At 41.8% G+C, this 20,432-nt stretch overlaps 1 protein-coding gene across 6 annotated transcripts in view; it reads right to left on the bottom strand.

Annotated features, from left to right (window-relative positions):
- The window catches only part of pcnx1 (pecanex 1), a 250,671-nt gene that overhangs the window by 159,537 nt on the left and 70,702 nt on the right, over positions 1–20,432 (bottom strand). For all 6 annotated transcript variants that reach the window (XM_069918117.1, XM_069918119.1, XM_069918120.1 and 3 more), the window contains exon 3: positions 18,082–18,187. In XM_069918117.1, coding sequence (XP_069774218.1) covers positions 18,082–18,187 — 106 coding nt within the window. The remainder of the gene's footprint in view (positions 1–18,081; positions 18,188–20,432) is intronic.

The raw sequence follows: 20,432 nt of genomic DNA, 5'->3' as shown, positions 1-20,432 counted from the left end.
ATGGTGGAGGGGGAGCAGCTGTTCCTGGACCTGGTGGTGCAAGTCTTGTGGCACCGATACCTCTTTCCTGATGGTAGTGTTACGAGTTCAGTGAACCCCTTATACCAGCAGCAAACAACAAGATCAACACTTAATTTATCAACACTGTTATTTACACAATCCCTTCCTCCCCCATCCACCTAATCTAAGCGCAAGTGTGTGTTTTCAAAGAAGTCCTTTTTACTGGCCAATCTTCCACTGTTCATGTGTCCAAGGCTACAGTTTCCAGTAATCTTCAATCTTGTGCACAGAATCAAACAGTCATTACATTCAAGCAAACTTCAGTGCTTTACCAAGCAGGAAAGTTGTGGAGGGTTACAGAGAGATGACTGTTGCTTGTTGGACACCCCAAACAAGAACATCTTCTAGAAGAAACTGATCTTCTTTCCAGGTTCTTCTCACAGAATTCTTCTCCTCTTTGCCACACTAGAAAGACTAGTCACCACTCCTGATTTCCACAGAGAGTACATTCCGGCTACCATATTAGAACTCTGCCCAGTCTTGAAAAAGGAAGCCTTTTCAGCAAACTCCTCTTCTGTCCAGCCTTTTCTCAGACTGCCTCCTGCTGACTACCTTCTCTCCAGTTCTCTTCCCCTCCCCTCTTGATGTTCCAGGCACTTTTTTTTTGGTTTCCGTTTGCAAATGTTGTCATATCCAGGCTTTGCTTGCAAATGTTGCTGAAGCCCAGAACCTTTTCTTTCCACCTGCCCTTGGAAATTTGCAAGACATTGTTGTCTGTGAAATGCATGCAACCTAACAGCTAACACAATTTAAATCCCTTTTCATTGCGTCAAAGTAGCAGCGAGAACAGTGTGTGTGCTGGGTGGTGAGGGTCGTTGATGATTGCTGCTGCTCTCCAGCAGCAGCGTTCCCTGTAGATGTACTCAATGGCAGGGAGGGTTTTGCCTGCAATGTCCTGGGGCTGTATCCACTACATTTTGGAGGGATTTGCGCTCATGGGGTATGGGTGTCCATGCCAGACCATGATGTAGCCAGTCAGCACACTTTCCACCACACCCCTAGAAATCTGCAAGAGTTTCTGGTGTTTTACCAAACCTCCACAAACTCCTGAGGAAGTAGAGTCACTGATGAACTTTCTTCACAATTCCATTGGTGTGTTGGGTCCAGGAAAGATCCTCTGAGATCGTGACTCCCAAGAACTTAAATTTACTCAACCTCTCCACCTCTGATCCCCCAATGATCACTGGATTGTACATCCGAGGCTTTCCTTTCCTTCAGTCAACAATCAGCTCCTAAAATTTGGAGACATTAAGTCCAAATTTGTTGTTGGTACACCATTCACCCAAGTTTTCAATATCCCTCCTGTATGCCGAATCGTCCCCTTTCTTTATACAACCCACTATCGTGGTATCATCAGCTAATTTGTAGATGGTCCTATTGTCACATCCAACCGCACAGATGTAGGTGTAAAGTGAGTAGAGCAGGGAGCTAAGAACACAGCCCTGTGGTGCTCCGGTACTGACGGAGATTGTGGAGGAGATGTTCTTACCAATCCTCACTAATTGTGGTCTGGAGGTGAGGAAATCCATGATCCAATTACACATTGGGGTGTAGAGTCCCAGGTTTTGGAGTTTGCTGATCAGTTTTGAGGGGATGATGGTGTTAAATGCTGAACTGGAGTCGATAAAGAGCACATTAATGAATGCATCTTTGGTGTTCAAGGGCTTTGTGTAGTGCCAGTGAGATGGCATCTGCTGTAGACCTCTTCCTACAATAGGCAAACTGGAATGGATTCATGTCACCGCTCAGACAGATATGATATGCTTCATTACCAGCCCTTCAAAACACTTCATCACTGTTGATTTAAGTGCTACTTAAATCAGGTTACTGCACTCTTCTTGGGCACTGGTACGATTGACATCTAAAACAAATGGGTTACATTAAAACAAATTAAAGGAGTTCAAAGTGCATTTCAAATGACTGGAAATGAGCAAGCATGGAGGCCCAGATGGATTTAGCTGCTCACAAACAGAAATTACTATGAGCCGATGAAGAGGTTAGCAGTGGTACTCAACCTTTTTCTTTCCACTCACATACCATTTTAAGTAATCCCTGTGCCATCAGTGCTCTGTGATGAGTGAGAGATTGCTTAAGGTAATATGTGAGTGGGAAGGGAAGGTTGAGATTTACGGCTTGAGACCCAATTGTTACTGAAATATTTTGCTTGTGAAAAATTGTCATTGGCCCATTTTTCTTGGAGTTATGGAACCGTGCACATAACGAGTGTGATTAAAACAGTGGCTTTCAAACTTTTTCTTTCCACTCACGTACTACCTTAAGCAATCCCTTAGAGCACTGATGGCATAGGGAATACTTAAAGTGGTATGTGAGTGGAAAGAAAAAGGTTGAGAACCACTGGGTTAATAGAAAGCTTGCTGTATCTCAGGGGCAGGGGTGCACAAACAGAATAAGCAAGGAACAAAAAGAACTTTATATTGCATTGATTGGAACTCATGCAGTAGTATAAATTTCATTCAGAGTCCTGCACCTCTGGATTGGACTTGGGGGTGAAGGGACAAAATAGATGCAGTAGAGATGCATCACAATGAAAATCCAACTAAAACCATAACATCAGTTCTATGCACCTCATTAGAGGAAGGATGCAGGGACTTTAGAAAGGGTACAAATGAGATTTAACAGGATGTTGCCTGATTGGAAAACACATTTTATGAAGCAAGGCTGACAAAGCTACCAGAAAATTTCTCTTTGGAGCGATGTTGGATGAGAGGATAAGTTGATGAGGGGCATAGATAGGATGGACAGCCAGCATCGTTTTACCCAGGATGACAACAGCAAATACCAGAAGATTTTAAAATTTAAACTGCAACAGACCAATTCAGCCCTACGAGTCTGTGCCGACCAATTTACACCCCATTAACCTACACTACATTTTGAAGGGTGGGAGGAAACCGACCCCCCCCTCCCGGAAACCCCGGAAAAAATCCATGTAAACACGGGAAGAATGTATAAACTCCTTACAGACAGCACGGGATTCAAACCCAGGTTCAGTCTGATCGCTGGGGCTGTAAAGGCATAGTGCCAACCACATGCCAACTCTGCCGCTCCTACTGTTTATGGTGAATGGAGGAAAGTTTAGGGAAAACATCAGAGGTAATTTTAGGGAGAGAGAGGGATGCCTGGAATGCATTGCTAAGAGTAGTAGTGGAGGCTAGTACAATTGGGACATGGATGCAAGAAAAAAATGGAGGGTCATGGATGAGGCTGGGAAAGATTAGGTTGTCACAGAGTAGGCTTACATGCATTGGCACATGTCGGGCTGAAGGGTCTGTTCTGTGCTGTGCTTTTATAGTAAGAGGCTATACACGCTAGGTTGCCAGGATGAAACTGATGGTGCTTTGCCACTGAGCTTTGCATGGACTTCACCCTAAACTCAATTTGCTCACATGCACCTGCATTTGCACCAAAGCATCTGCTCTCAGATCTTATACCAAGATAAACCTGTTGCAGGATCCACAAGACCAGATTTGAAAGGGGATTTTGTCACAGCAAGAACATTTTTTATTATTTGTACTTTTCATTATCGAAACATACTTTGTTTCTCTGAAATCATTACTTCATATTTCTTTCTTCTCTTCTTTGGCTTGGCTTCGCGGACGAAGATTTATGGAGGGGGTAAATGTCAACGTCAGCTGCAGGCTCGTTTGTGGCTGACAAGTCCGATGCGGGACAGGCAGACACGGTTGCAAGGGAAAATTGGTTGGTTGGGGTTGGGTGTTGGGTTTTTCCTCCTTTGTCTTTTGTCAGTGAGGTGGGCTCTGCGGTCTTCTTCAAAGGAGGTTGCTGCCCGCCGAACTGTGAGGCGCCAAGATGCACGGTTTGAGGCGATATAAGGCCACTGGCGGTGGTCAATGTGGCAGGCGGCAAGAGATTTCTTTAGGCAGTCCTTGTACCTCTTCTTTGGTGCACCTCTGTCACGGTGGCCAGTGGCGAGCTCGCCATATAATACGATCTTGGGAAGGCGATGGTCCTCCATTCTGGAGACGTGACCCACCCAGCGCAGCTGGATCTTCAGCAGCGTGGACTCGATGCTGTCGGCCTCTGCCATCTCGAGTACTTCGATGTTAGGGTCAATTAAAAACCTTGTCAAGTCAGCAAACTTGGAGCGTATGCTTGCCAAAGCAGTTTTCTTCATGAAACTTGTTCCAGTTGAGCTAATTATGTGAACCAACGCCTTGCTCCAAGGTGGGCTCTGCCAGAACAATGATGGGTAAAGCATAACACACCAAATGTTGGTGAACAGCAAACACAAAGAGCAGGGCTCACTCTGGAAACCTGAGCTATCAACATTTCTTAATTATTTAATATTTGATTTGATATAGTCATGATTAGCATCTGAAGGTAGTGAAAACCCAAAACTCTCTTCCAAAACACTGTTCTATCTATTTAAACAGGAAAGTCTCCAACACCGTGACCATAGTGTAATACACAAGAATGCTTCCATCTAGATTGGTTTAAAAATTCAAAATAATTCTGGTCACCATGAGGATTAAAAGTTGCAGAATAAGGCGGCAGAGTTAAACAGCAAGCCAATCAAAATCTAATTATATTGCAAAACATGTTTTTTGTATTCAAAGCCATAGAAAAGATAACAAGAACAATTTACAGTTGAAATTATATCTTAAACAATGGGCTATGTATTGAGAGACAGCTGCAAGGTGATTTAATACTGCTGCATGAAATTTTAATAAAATGTGTGGTGCTTGGGGTAATTTTTCAAATATTCACAATTTACCTGTGCCTGAACCAACTGGGTGGGCAAGGGAGAACCTCAAGGATCAAAGTGCAGTTCTTATTGACAGATTAACAAATATTTGAATTGTCCAGATGTAGAATTGTCATCACTGTGTTTCCCCTGAAAACTATTCTGTACCACTTTAAACCTTGACTTTTAGATGAAGTTTTATTGATCTGATATATTGCCTGTTTTCTTCCCTAATTTTTGGTTTTACTTTAAAATCCTACATACATGCATCTTTTTGTTGTAAATAAAGAACACACACCAAATTCTGTTGCAATAGCTCTTATAATTCAATTGTAAGATGCATTTCTTTTCATTTTAAAATATTTTTAAAGTAAAACATACTAGACAAGCATAAATAAAGAATTGACAATTGCATCATTCATTTTTATACAAGCATATAAAAAAAGTAGATAAAACTATATTAATAATTGCTTGTAATACCTAAAAAAAACATTTAATTTAAATGATCTCTGCGACCACGTTCAATCCATTTGTTAAAATAACTTGTAGAAAGGAAAAAAAAAGATAAAACTAAATCTAATCTACCCTCCCTCTTATCAAGGTTACCTTATGAATTAATTTTTTTTGAAAATCAATAATGTAGAACCACTGGAACATACAATAATTGTTAATTCTTCCAATTATTATAAAAATCTAAGAATTGGGCCCATAATTTCATAAATTGAAACTTTCTATCTTTAATCCTATATCTAATTTTCTCTCAATTTAAATAGGACATTACATCATATACCCATTGTGTATGAATAAGGGATGAATTATCTTTCCATTTCAATAAAATTGCTCATCTGGCTATCAATGCAATAAAAGCTAAGAGTTTTCCTGAGGTGCCAATACAAGTTTATTTGAATCACAAGAAAAACCAAACAAAGCAATTAACGGACAAGGTTCCAAATTAATCTTAAGAATCGTTGATAAAGTTTGGAAAATGCCTTTCAAGAATCTCTCTAAACTTGTGCACTCCCAAAACATATGGATCAGGGAAGAAGCTTCAAAAATGCTACATTTCTCACATAGTGGATCAATATCTGCATAAAAACAAGATCATTAAGTTTGGACTTGTGTGTTCTGTGTACCACATTATATTGTAATAAGCAGTGTATTGCACAAAATGAAGAATCATTAATTAAGTTGAGAGTAGAATACTGATCTTCATCTGAAAATGTTAAGTTCAAATCTCATTCCCAATTGCTCTTGATCTCAGCCATGGGAACCAAATTTAAATCCAATATATTATTGGATGTTAATCTAACATGAAAATTAAACCATAAATTAATAAACAAATCAAGAGTATTAATGTTGGAAATTCATGAAAAATCCAAAATCTTAGAATGAACAAAATGTCTAATTTGTAAATATCTAAAAAAAATTAAATTATCTGGAAAGATTAAATTTAGCTGATAATTGTTCAAAAGAAGCAAAATTATATTGAATAAAGAGATCATTAAAACTTTGAATACCTATTTATGCCATTCCTTGAAACCTGCGTCCAAAAAAGACAAATGAAAAAGATGGTGATCTATAATAGGACTAGCCAGTGAAATTCTCAACCTACTTCTCATTAACGGATTGTGTGTTAATTTGGAAAAGGAAAATGGTTTAAAAAATCCTAAAATTGTCAACACAAGAGAAACGGACTAGAGAAACTTATTTCGCAGGAGGATGTAGTGTTACGAGCCCAAAACACAGCAGCAATTGATATTCACTACGACAAGTAGTTACTTGAACAAAAGTTGTTTTTAATTAACTTTAAACATGAAAACAGAATAAAACTTTAACTTAACTAACCCAATTTAACCTCCTTCTAATTCAAAGCACATGTGTATGTAATATGTGTGTAAGTTCAGAAAAGTTCTTTGATTCACAGTCCAATCTTACTTCTCATTCTTCCAAGTTAACTGGTTGCAGGCAATTCTTATACTGTGCACAGAATTTAACATGTACAGGTACATGATTCTTTATCCGGACATCTAAAATCTGGAAAGTTCCAAAATCTGGCAAGTGGGGACCGGCAGCTGGGGGAGGCGGCCGAGGGACCGGCGGTCGGGGGAGGCGGCCAAGGACCCAGCGGTCGGGGGAGGCGGCCGAGGACCCGGCGGTCGGGGGAGGCGGCCGAGGGACCGGTGGTCAGGGGAGGCGGCCGAGGGACTGGCGGTCGGGGGAGGCGGCCGAGGGACCGGCGGTCGGGAGAGGCGGCCGAGGGACCGCAGTCAGGGGAGACGGCCAGGCGGCCGAGGGACTGGTGGATACGACAGCACAATTTAGGTGGGCTTTTTGAAATCCGGAAAAATCCGAAATTCGGAACACACTGTCCCAAAAGGGTTTCGGATAAAGGATCATGTATCTGTATAAAGTTCACCAGGGTTTGGTGCTCGAAAGGTAAATGGTTATCACTCGTGAAGGTTCTTGCAGTTTTGCAGAGGGAGATGTGTTGTTCCAGGATTTCCACAACTGAGGAATCACCATTAGTCACCTCAATGACTTGCTGATGAAACTTGCCGCATCAGGGTTATCCAGATGATAACCTCTTCCTTTCAGACTACCAGAATTCTTTTCTGTTCCTCTTATTCCAAGAGAAACATCAGACAGATAGCACTTCCAACCATCTGCCACTCTGGATCTTCTGTTTCTGTTCCATCAAGCTTCTACTGGCTTGTAACAGCTTTCTGTGTCACATACAGTCAAAGACTCCCTTCTCTCTCTCTCTCTCTCTATCTGAGATTCAAACTGTCAGCAGTATGTCCTCTCTCTCTCACTTGCAAAACCCCTGACCTTCTCCAGCAAATAGGAGTGAGTCTTCTGGTCCATCTGTTGTGAGCACTTTGCAGAGAGGTCGAAAAAGGTCCAAAACAGACAACCTGGCTCTGGCTGTTCTTCCAAGACAATAGTCCATTCACTTCATGACATCATTTCAATTAGCACCTACTTGTGAAATGTGCATAGCATTCCTCACAGTTCCTCTTCAAAGTACTGTGGATATGAATTCTTCAATATTTCAAATAAAATCTGTTTTAAAATGTTTGTATGTATATAACCTTCTCTAATTTTACCAATTTATCTCCCAAAAACATTCCCAAATATTCTATGCTAGTATCTGTGGCTATTTCCTCATTACAGTCAGGTAAATCTCCAGGACCAGATGGATTTCCTGCAGAATTTTATATATCCTTCTCCAAACAGCTTGTACAGCTGTTTGGAGAACAGCAGCGGCGGCCCCGGCCCCGGTCCGGGCGAAGGGTAGACGGCGGCGGCCCCGATACGGGCAGGAGCAAGGGGGAGGCGGCGGCCCCAGTCCGGGCACAGGGAGAGCAGCGGCGGCCCCGGCCCCGGTCCGGGCGAAGGGTAGACGGCGGCGGCCCCGATACGGGCAGGAGCAAGGGGGAGGCGGCGGCCCCAGTCCGGGCACAGGGAGAGCAGCGGCGGCCCCGGCCCCGGTCCGGGCGAAGGGTAGACGGCGGCGGCCCCGATACGGGCAGGAGCAAGGGGGAGGCGGCGGCCCCAGTCCGGGCACAGGGAGAGCAGCGGCGGCCCCGGCCCCGGTCCGGGCGAAGGGTAGACGGCGGCGGCCCCGATACGGGCAGGAGCAAGGGGGAGACGGCGGCCCCGGCCTCGGTCGAGTGAGGCAGACGGAGGCCCCGGTCCGGGCAGTATGGACCGACCTAGGAGGGGAGGCAGGCCCCTCCAGCCCGGGTAAGAAACCTGCATAGGAGAAGGCCACTCCGATATAAAACCTACGACCCAAGGACCTCGCTGCCACGTCCCAGCTTGCTTGGCCACGGCACACGAACCATGGGTGTAAAGGGTGGGGCCAGTACTGCGCGCACTGCACTCCACCTAAAAGCTCCTTTGCGCAGGCCTGAGGACAGGTCCACGTCCTCCCCCTCCACGTCCTCCCCCTCCACGTCCTCCCCCTCCACGTCCTCCCCCTCCACGTCCTCCCCCTCCACGTCCTCCCCCTCCACGTCCTCCCCCTCCACGTCCTCCCCCTCCACGTCCTCCCCCTCCACGTCCTCCCCCTCCACGTCCTCCCCCTCCACGTCCTCCCCCTCCACGTCCTCCCCCTCCACGTCCTCCCCCTCCACGTCCTCCCCCTCCACGTCCTCCCCCTCCACGTCCTCCCCCTCCACGTCCTCCCCCTCCACGTCCTCCCCCTCAAAAGATGCTCACAAACTCAAGCTAGCATGCTGGAACATCAGAACCATGCTAGATAAGACTGACAGCCATCGACCTGAACGTCGGTCTGCCCTCATTGCACATGAACTCCTCAGACTTGACATCGACATAGCCGCTCTCAGTGAAGTCCGCCTGGCAGATGTAGGCAGCTTCCAAGAACGCGGCGCGGGCTACACACTCTACTGGTCTGGCAAGCCTTCGGATGAACGACGCCTATCTGGTGTAGGCTTCATGGTCAAGAGCTTCATTGCCTCCAAACTCGAAAACCTTCCGACAGGCCTCTCGGACCGAATCATGTCCATGCGACTCCCACTTCAAAACAAGCGTCACATCACCCTCATCAGTGTCTATGCTCCAACCCTCCAGGCGGAACCAGCAGAAAAGAACAAGTTCTACACCGACCTGCGCAACCTCATCCAACGTACCCCTACAGCCGACAAGGTTGTCATCCTGGGCGACTTCAACGCTCGTGTCGGCAAAGACTCAGAAACCTGGCCAGGAATCCTGGGCAAGCATGGCGTCGGCAAGTGCAACGACAATGGGCGCCTCCTGTTGGAGCTCTGCGCAGAACAGCGGCTTGTCATTACAAACACCCTTTTTCAGCAGAGGGACAGCCTTAAGACCACCTGGATGCATCCCCGATCCAAACACTGGCACCTCCTGGACTACATCCTGGTGCGAGAAAGTGACAAACAAGATGTGCTCCACACCAGGGTCATGCCTAGCGCGGAATGCCACACTGACCACCGGCTGGTTCGCTGCAAGCTCAACCTTCACTTCAAGCCAAAGCCCAGGAACAATAAAGCCCCCAGAAAGAGGTTCAATGTTGGAAAACTGCAGTCAGACGAAGCGAGAGGAAACTTCCAGGCAAACCTCAAAGCAAAGCTCGACGTTGCAACCCGCCTCACGGACCCGTCCCCTGAAACCCTCTGGGATCAGTTGAAGACTACCATACTGCAATCCACTGAAGAGGTACTGGGCTTCTCCTCCAGGAAAAACAAGGACTGGTTTGACGAAAACAGCCAGGAAATCCAGGAGCTGCTGGCAAAGAAGCGAGCTGCCCACCAGGCTCACCTTACAAAGCCGTCCTGTCCAGAGAAGAAACAAGCCTTCCGTCGCGCATGCAGCCATCTTCAGCGCAAACTCCGGGAGATCCAAAATGAGTGGTGGACTAGCCTCGCCAAACGAACACAGCTCAGCGCGGACATTGGCGACTTCAGGGGTTTCTACGAGGCTCTAAAGGCTGTGTACGGCCCCTCACCCCAAGTCCAAAGCCCGCTGCGCAGCTCAGACGGCAAAGTCCTCCTCAGCGACAAGATCTCCATCCTCAACCGATGGTCAGAACACTTCCAATCTCTTTTCAGTACCAACCGCTCAGTCCAAGATTCCGCCCTGCTCCAGCTCCCTCAACAGCCCCTAAGGCTAGAGCTGGATGAGGTTCCCACCCTGGATGAGACATATAAGGCAATCGAACAACTGAAAAGTGGCAAAGCAGCAGGTATGGATGGAATCCCCCCAGAAGTCTGGAAGGCTGGCGGCAAAACTCTGCATGCCAAACTGCATGAGTTTTTCAAGCTTTGTTGGGACCAAGGTAAACTGCCTCAGGATCTTCGTGATGCCACCATCATCACCCTGTACAAAAACAAAGGCGAGAAATCAGACTGCTCAAACTACAGGGGAATCACGTTGCTCTCCATTGCAGGCAAAATCTTCGCTAGGATTCTACTAAATAGAATAATACCTAGTGTCGCTGAGAATATTCTCCCAGAATCACAGTGCGGCTTTCGCGCTAACAGAGGAACCACTGACATGGTCTTTGCCCTCAGACAGCTCCAAGAAAAGTGTAGAGAACAAAACAAAGGACTCTACATCACCTTTGTTGACCTCACCAAAGCCTTCGACACCGTGAGCAGGAAAGGGCTTTGGCAAATACTAGAGCGCATCGGATGTCCCCCAAAGTTCCTCAACATGATTATCCAACTGCACGAAAACCAACAAGGTCGGGTCAGATACAGCAATGAGCTCTCTGAACCCTTCTCCATTAACAATGGCGTGAAGCAAGGCTGTGTTCTCGCACCAACCCTCTTTTCAATCTTCTTCAGCATGATGCTGAACCAAGCCATGAAAGACCCCAACAATGAAGACGCTGTTTACATCCGGTACCGCACGGATGGCAGTCTCTTCAATCTGAGGCGCCTGCAAGCTCACACCAAGACACAAGAGAAACTTGTCCGTGAACTACTCTTTGCAGATGATGCCGCTTTAGTTGCCCATTCAGAGCCAGCTCTTCAGCGCTTGACGTCCTGCTTTGCGGAAACTGCCAAAATGTTTGGCCTGGAAGTCAGCCTGAAGAAAACTGAGGTCCTCCATCAGCCAGCTCCCCACCATGACTACCAGCCCCCCCACATCTCCATCGGGCACACAAAACTCAAAACGGTCAACCAGTTTACCTATCTCGGCTGCACCATTTCATCAGATGCAAGGATCGACAATGAGATAGACAACAGACTCGCCAAGGCAAATAGCGCCTTTGGAAGACTACACAAAAGAGTCTGGAAAAACAACCAACTTATTACAAGTAGGAACTCCCAAACTAGGTCTTCATAGATCTAGACAAAGATGGGAAACAGATTTAAATATTACAATTGATGAACAAACATGGGAGAATTTGTGTAAGGACTGTATGACTAATACCACTATCGTAAGATTGTAGACTAGTCCAATACAACTTTTTACATCAGCTATATCTTACACCACAGAAGTTGAACAGATTAAAATCAGATTAATTGGATCAATGCTTTAGGTATGGTGAAGAAGGAGGATCTTTTATACATTGAACATGGTCTTGTCCTAAAGTAAGGCCCTTTTGGGCAGATTTATGCAATTTTTTTGGAACAAGATACAGGAATTATATTTCCAAAAAATCCTGATTTATTTTTTTTCGGAAATATTGAAGATACAAGACCTAGACTAAAATTATCAATCTATCAATTGGAATTTCTAAAATTAGGATTAGCAGTAGCAATTACTTGGAAATCTGATGCATCATTAGCTATGCCAAGGTGGCATGCAGAAATTCAAAGTTGTATTCCTTTGGAAAAAATTACCAATAATTTAACCCTATGTTTTTTTACAAATTTTCCCCCCATACACCCAAATAATGGGATTAAATTTGTATGATATTCTTTTTATGCCACCAGACCTCTGAGTGTTTATGAAAGATCTGGAGATATGTACTGGACGACAACTTCCTCTGCAATCCAAAGACTTCCTTTTATTTTCTTTCTTTTTTTCTACCTATAAATTGTTTTTTTAAATGAGGGGATGGTTGGGAGGGAGGGGATTTTGGTTTTTTTTTGGGTGAAATTTTAATTTTTTTCTTGATATGCATATTATTACAATAATCATAACTATTACATGTATAGAAAATTTTAAAATGTTCTAAAAAAGAGTAATTTAAAGATAGCAATTATATTTAACCATCCACATTAAATGGATTTGTAGTAATGCCCCTTATACTGTTACATCATCAATGAGAAAATCTTGCTGTAAAAAAAGTTAAAGATTCCATCAACCATCTCAATTTATTTTTTTTAAACCACAAAATAAATTACTCAAAGTTACAACCAATTTACCCATTGAATTTTACTATCCTAGTGGGATATTATTTAACTTTCGCTGTATCCATTCTCATATTCAATATTGCAAGTTGTAATCTCAACTAAAGAGGAAAATGTGGAATATCAAAAGATGATGGCATGGTTAATTGCTGCTGCTAAACTTTACGTTATATTCCAAACACTGGTAGGTTTCATATTTCTACGGTCATAGTTATTCCTTTGAAGAGTATGCAAATACAGTATTGCTAGACTTTAACTTTTACTGCATGTGCAGAGAGGAGAAACAATTTGGAAAAATATCACAATGTGATTCAGTAGACCTGATAAAGTTAACGAGCCAAACACAAATTGTCCTCATCATATAATATCTACATCCAAAAGTCAAATGTGATTATCACATAATATGTATTTCCTTCCTGTTTGCCTGAGAAGTCTTAAGCCATCTGCTGAAGGAGGTTCTTCAGAAGAGTTGAAATTCTTCTTACAGCAAAAGCATTTGTCCAATATTGTTGGATTCCATTCTTTCAACTTTTGAGGTGTAAATTATAATCTATGTAGCCAATTGTATCATATGAAACTGAGTATTTATTGTATTACTCATGGTCCCTGCACATAGTTCCTTCCATGTATCATTTTGTATATTTAAATCTTTCTTCCAAACTTGTTTAGGTTTCTACATTGCTTCATCATTTTCCTTCTATTGCAATTTGCTGTACATATTTGTAATAAATGTTCTTGCTATCACAGTGTCTGTAATTAAGTCTTCATAGCAGCTACTCTCAGGTAATCTTAGACTAGTTCCCAACTTTTATTTTAAACAAGTTTTCAACTGATAGTATGAAAATATTGTACCATGTGATATTCCAGATTTATTTTTTAACTGTTCAAATGTCAATAAATTATTTCCCAAAAAGGAATCTTTTATTCTTTTAATTTTTTTTCTTGCCCATTCCTTAAAAAAATTAATTGTCTATTGCAAAAGGAATTAATGAGTTTTGCATTAGTAACATTTTTGGTATTTGATCATTTATCATCTTTCGCTTCAGATGTATTCTCTTCTATATTTTTAGTATATAATGTAGTATTGGCAGATTGTTGTGTTGCACCAGTTTCTCATCCCATTTATAGAGTAAATGTTCAGGGACATTTTCTCCTAATTTATATAATTTAATCTGGTTTTTCTCACGTCTGATAAAAATCTGATAGATATCTTAACTGTGCTGCCCTATAATAGTTTTTGAAATTTGGTAGCTGGAATCCTCCTTGTTTATATACCCATGCTAATTTTTCCAAAGCCACTCTTGATTTTTTACCCTTCCATAAAAAATTTCTTATTAATTTATTTAATTTCATAAAAAATTCCCGTCAAGGGAATCGGTGGTATTTGGAATAAATATTGTAGCCAAATGAAATACATTCATCTTGATGCAGTTTACTCTCCCAATTAAAGTTAATGGTAAATCTTTCCATTGCTCTAAGTCTTCCTGTATTCATAAATTTGTCTGTTACTGAATTAGTATTTGTCTCAAAATATATTTTGATTTGTTGTTCTGTATTCCTGAAAGTCTTGCCTTTTTAACAATATGGGGTTTAGCTTCCATCGGTAGGTTTTCGGCAGAATATCCTCTGAAGCAATTGTCAATAACAAGGGTGAGTGGTCTGATAAAAGTCTCGTCTTTTGAACTCTCTCTTGAATCTGAGCCAACAATAAAAACATATCAATTTTAGATAGGTTTTATGACTGTTTGAATAATCTCTTTTGGATGTTGTTTTCTCCATATATCAATTATCTTTATATCATGCATTTATAGTAGTCTCCGGTTTTATCTATTGATGGGTCAAGGTTAAAATTAAAGTCTCCCCCTAGTAAAATGTGTCCCTGTGTGTCTGCTATCTTTTAAAAAAAAAAATTCCTCCATAAATTCCTGGTCATCTTCATTAGGTACATAAATGTTCAACAAGTTCCAAGATTCTGAATAAATCTGGCACATCATAATTACATATCTACCCACTGGGTCTGTTACTAATTTCTTTATCTTAATTGGCAGATTCTTATTAATATAGCAACTCCCCAGGCTTATGAATTCTACGATGATGCCACTACATTACCTACCCAGTCTCTCTTCAGTTTGCAGTGTTCTAACTCATGAAGTGTGTTTTTTTATATAAATGCTACATCTATTTTCTCCTTTTTAAGTCGGGTCAGTCTTTTTTCTCTTAATTTGATTGTGAATTCCTTTAATATTAATAGTCATAGAGTTCAATGTATTCATCTTACCCATCCATTTTCACCTCTATCCCACCCCTTCAAGTCCACCATCTCCCTTCTTCGAAAATCACTCTTTAGATTGTTCTTACTCTACTATACGCAAAACCACAACTAGTAGGAAAATTACAAAAACAATACGAAAACTAAAGAATAATATTAAATAAAACCACATTAAATCCACCTTCACTGAGTTGCCCTTGTCACCTCGCAACACAACCACAACTCCCTTTTCTACGTCAACAGATTTTGCATTGGGCAGATCTTCTCCCCTTCCCAGCCCTCCCCCAGAGAAATCACTATATATTATTCTTAAAAATATAACAAGGCCCTTTTTTAAAAAAAAAACTTTTCAAACATAAATGTCTGTACTCAAACTATTAACCTTCCAACTTATTTATATACATTGTCTTAACAGTCCTTCTAGTATTTTCTTTACCCCTCTTCTTGTTGCTTATTTAGTAATTGGTCTGCAAAGCAGTGAACTTCTTCTGGATTTGAAAACAGTCTATTTTGCCCACCAGGGATGAATATCTTCAGCACTGCGGGATGCCGTAACACCAAGTTATAACCTTTTTCCCACAATTAATCTCCTTTCGCTTCTTTAAAAATTCAAAGCTAATATCTGGATTTTTTAAAAATTCCACATTGTACTCCAATGGTTCCTTATTTTCTTTCATTCTTTTCATTGCCAATTTTCTTTCATTATACATCGTAGTAGTTTTATTAGTATGGATCACAGTTTCTGATATGGCTGCGGTTTTGGCGCCAATGCTCTGTGGGCTCTTTCCTTCTACTCCCAAGATCTGTGGGATCCATCTTTTTAAATCCTTTTATATCTGCCTCTTCTTCACCTTCTTTCAGGTCCATTATTTTTTTATTATTACATCTGCTGAAATTCTCTAAAATGTCCATTTTTTAGGACAATAAATCATGTGTCTTTGTAATATCTATATGTTCTTTCACCTCCATTTTCACGCTTATCACTGTCTTCCACTTCATCACTTCGCTTTCTCATAGCATTCTCCATTCTTTGTATTTTACATCTGTCTCTTGCATGTTTTTTTTTAAATAGAACTGAACTCAGCCATTATTGTTTCCATTAGAATCTTTATTTGACTGTCAAAGTATTCCATATCTACCATCTGCTTATGTATTTTTTCTTGTATGTCTTTATCTCCCTCTTGATCTTCTTTCTCTTGCTCCATTTCTTGGCTCCATGTTGATCTTGCTTCTATTGGTGTCTTCTCCGCGGATTCTCCCATTACCAAGTCAGTGCCTTGCTGTCAGTGTCTGTCCCCAATCAGCATCCTCTTTAGAATGTGCGCTGGCATTTCTTTTTCAAGCTCCGCAAGCCAATGCTCCAGACCACCCTGAGGACATCACCACCCAGCTGCCCATTTATCGGGTTCGCTGCTCAGGCCATCCTCTTTGGGAGAGCTCTTGCACAGACTCTGGTAAGTCCTTCCTCTTTTTTTCCTCCGGCAATTTGTTTATCTCTTCTCGTCATTGTAGTCTTTTCCTTCTTTGGAGCCATCCTCAAGGTCTTATTATATTTTTTATCTTTCTGGCTTTATTATGTTTTTCTTCTCTGCCTTGTTTTTCCACTTTCTCTGTGGAGGGCTGGTTTTTCCAAAACAGCCACTACTCCATCACGTGGACCCCCCACACCCCCCCACCACCTTGTTCCCACACTTGCGATATGTGGTATGCTCCTCTCTCTCATTAATGTTTTTTTCCAGTGTGGAATAAAGGTATTCAAAATGTAGTTATAAAAAAAAGATGGTAGGTGCAGTATTCTTTTTCAACATGATTATTTCGACTGATAATAGGTTTGCCGGAATGTAACCCCATCGTAAATTAAGGAGCACCTGTAAAAAATTCCACTTCCAATTTCCCAGCAAACCCAGAAACAGCATCCTTAACTATTGCTGTTTGTTTAATCATCCATTCTTGTACAATTCATTGCTTTTCCTTGCAACTCAATTCTTTGATGTTGGGTATTAACCTCAAAACTCATCCGGGCTAACCTTATTATTTGAAAAGTCTCATGTGCATTGCTGTCAAAATTGAATAAAGCACAGTTGCTTGGCATTTCATCAGTGAATACACTCAACTGACATAGCAAAGTGATTTGTTGTGTTAACAGAATAATGAAAGGTGATTGAACTGAAGCATTAACTTGGCTTCTCCCTCAATAAATTTGTCTGACCTGTATATACCCAGCACTTCATTATTTCAGAGCAGAAGCCAGGACCCTGGTCTGATATTCTTGCCACTATCCCATTTCCTCTTTGTCCAGCATTTTTATTGTTTTTTTTTAAATTTAGACATCTGGTACAGTAACAGGCCACTTCAGCCCACGTGTTTGCAACCAATTAACCTACACCCCCAGTACGTTTCGAACAGTGGATGGAAACCAGAGGCCCTGGGGGAAACCCGCGCAGACACCGAGAGAACATACAAACAGTGTAGGTCCCAATCGTTGGTACTGTCACAGAGATGCACTAACCGCTTTGCTCACTGTACTGCTCTAATCACTGCTGTTTCCACTCTATCAACAACTCCATAAGGATACAAAGATGATTAGTACCTTATCTATAAGTTATGCATTGATTTGGGTAATAAGACCAACCTAGCATGAAGATTCAAATGCCTAAAATGTCAAACAGCTGCAGAGCCAAAATGCCCCTTACAAATCCTGGAACTTCCCTCTGCACCGCTGCTGTTAAGTATCCATACCAAGGAAATAGGATGGTTGAGAGTGATTTTCACCATAAGAATGCTGTTTCTGGACTTCAAGCCACAGAGGAAATAGCAGGAATGGTGAAAGGCAAAGCTTATAAAAATGGAAATTCAAAGCAAGGAAGCCTATTTTTAAAAAAAAACACTCACTGCTTAACCAAAAGCCAGTGTAGGTTGGCGACCTTCAGAGTAATTTATGAATAGGGTTGATTTTAGGATTAAGGTTAAATATGTGTTTGCAGTTGATGAAAATCTAATTAATTGCAAAAATCGAAAGCACCAATCTGATCAGTTCCCCAACACCTCTGCTAAAACCTAAATGTTAGATATTATATGCTAAATAGGTTCGTCTATGAGGTTTTGGAAATTAAGTTTTAAAAAAGTGTTTTTGAAAGTCAGGCAGTGCCTTCCCTCAAAAATTAGTGAGTTCACAGTACCTGATGGTTGCTGTCCAGACCAGCATAGGAATTTCGCGAACTGCAACCAACTGGAGGGGTGGCTTCCCGCACAAATTCAGTCATTTCTATGCCACCTCCCGGGTCCCTGTAAACAAAATACAACATGAAAAGTTTGAGGAAAACTAGAATAATAATGTAAATCTTCTCATTCAAATTAGGCCATGGTCCATATTACATGGTCAATATTTGCGTTCAGTGTCCAACTTTAAAATCACCCACAAGCAACATTGTGAACTTGTGTGCCCACTGTCAGTCATCTGGGCTTTACAAGTACTTCATAGCTACTATGTGGATGAAGAGATCATTAGAGAGCTTTATAAAATCAGTTCCGTACTTTGTTCCTCTCTTTTCCACACAAAGGAGATAGCTTTGAAATGCCTCTCTCCAAGTGTTGTTTAGCATGGTCCCATCCCCAAATTGTCTTTCCTCATCAAGTACTTGAACTTGTTGGCACCTCAAGGTCATATGGTTCCCGTGATTCCATCCAATTTTCCCACCACTAACACAATACCCAAAAAAAACTTACGGCATTAAAAAAGTATATTCCAGGACTTAGAATTAGACTTTCTGAACCTGCAGCAGGTTTGTATTAAATATAATTAAATTTAAAATTAAATTAAAATTTAACATTAAATTTCAACATACAGCAAGCACAGTAATAGGCCATTTTGGCCCACAAGTCCATGCTGGCCAATTTACTCCCAATTAACCTCCACCCCTGGTACTTTTCGAACACATCTTATTTAAAGTTAGCCACACACTTCAACACACTCGCGCTGAAAACGTTTGTCCTGAAGTTTGTTTTCACTGGTATTTTAGGAATATAAGTAAATTATTCCCCACCCCCCCAATGTCTCTTTAATAGATCACTTGTCTTAAACCATACAGGCAACCTCCAGGTTAGGGCTGTTCACATAAAGAAAATTTTCCAATACCAAATTCACAAAGTGTTGCCCAAAAATTGGAAAAGTGGAATAAAATTCACTCTTGTGGAATTTAATGTGGGGGGGCAAGTAAACAAGTTAAAATTAAAATGCAAATGAAGCCACAAATTTTGATCAATTTTAATCATTCATTACTATGAGACAATAAGAGTTGGATATGATGTCAATTGGGTGGCCCCTCATTTGCCACATGCTCTCCAGTCTGAGGCATGAATGTGCATTGCAGTACCGTCACGCTCTTCACCTGCAAGGCATTTTCTCTGATGTGCTAGACTGAGGGAAACTGCAATAGCCACAGCCAGCTCTAACACAGGCTCCTTGAAGTACTCATCGGCCTTTATTACACTTGCATCAACACTGTGCATTACCATTACCCCATGCATTCCTACATCAAATTTGATTCAAGAACCCCAATCCTTAAATTCCATCCCTTATCCAGATATCTCCACTTCTAAAACTCTTTGCTCATCCACGAGTTTTGTCCATCCCCCAAGTTGAATGGGACAAATGTTCCCATGAAGAGCATACAGCCACACAAATGGAGAAGGTCTATACAGGAATTCAATAAATGCAATGGGAACATGTGCAAAGAAGCCAATGCACAACATGCAAAATAACATATTCACCCATACCTTAAAGCACTCACTAATACCAAATCACTGAATCCCAGAGATTCCAGGCATCTCAGAGCATAGAAAACTGAAGTAGAAGTAGGCCATCGTTAATTCCAAGGAATTGGCTATAAGAGAGGGAAAGGACACAGAGGATTTGCAAGGCCTTGTGTTGAAAGCTTTGGTGGTCTTTTTATTGTTTCTTTTTATGCATAAAGGAGAATGGTAATCCTTACAATGCCTCTCCCCATGGCAGGCAGCAGACATCCTCTGTAATTATCTTACTCAAAGGCCTCCTTTTTTCAAGGCAGCATCAATAAGTCTGCTCACCACTTCTCAGCTGAGGAATGAGCGACAAAGTACTTCTCCACTGTATCTTAGGGCGACAACAGGGGTTTTATCTGCTACTTCAGTTGTCACTTGGACTTTTCAACTCCTTGCCAAACCAAGTCTGTAATGGGTATTATATTCTGGAATGGTGTCAAGGACACGTGCAGGGAGATCTTCTTGCAGACACTGATTGCCTCTTGATTAGCTTTCCCTCTCAGTTTTCATCAGAGTGAGCCAATTGACATCTAGACACAAATGCTACAGATGGTGCAGACTGAACAACGATAAATTAATCAATTGCTGGAACTTCAGTGTTTTTTTTTCCATCATACTATCTGTTATTTAAGTTCCAAGATTTTATTGGACATCAGTTTCAGATATTTATACTTGGATTTTTTTTTCCCCTCAAGGCGCAATGAGGTTTCCTGCCAGGGAATAAAAAATG

Source organism: Narcine bancroftii, chromosome 2 (genome assembly GCF_036971445.1).
Source record: "Narcine bancroftii isolate sNarBan1 chromosome 2, sNarBan1.hap1, whole genome shotgun sequence".
Classification (NCBI taxonomy): domain Eukaryota; kingdom Metazoa; phylum Chordata; class Chondrichthyes; order Torpediniformes; family Narcinidae; genus Narcine; species Narcine bancroftii.
This window is presented reverse-complemented; position numbering and strand designations above follow the sequence as displayed.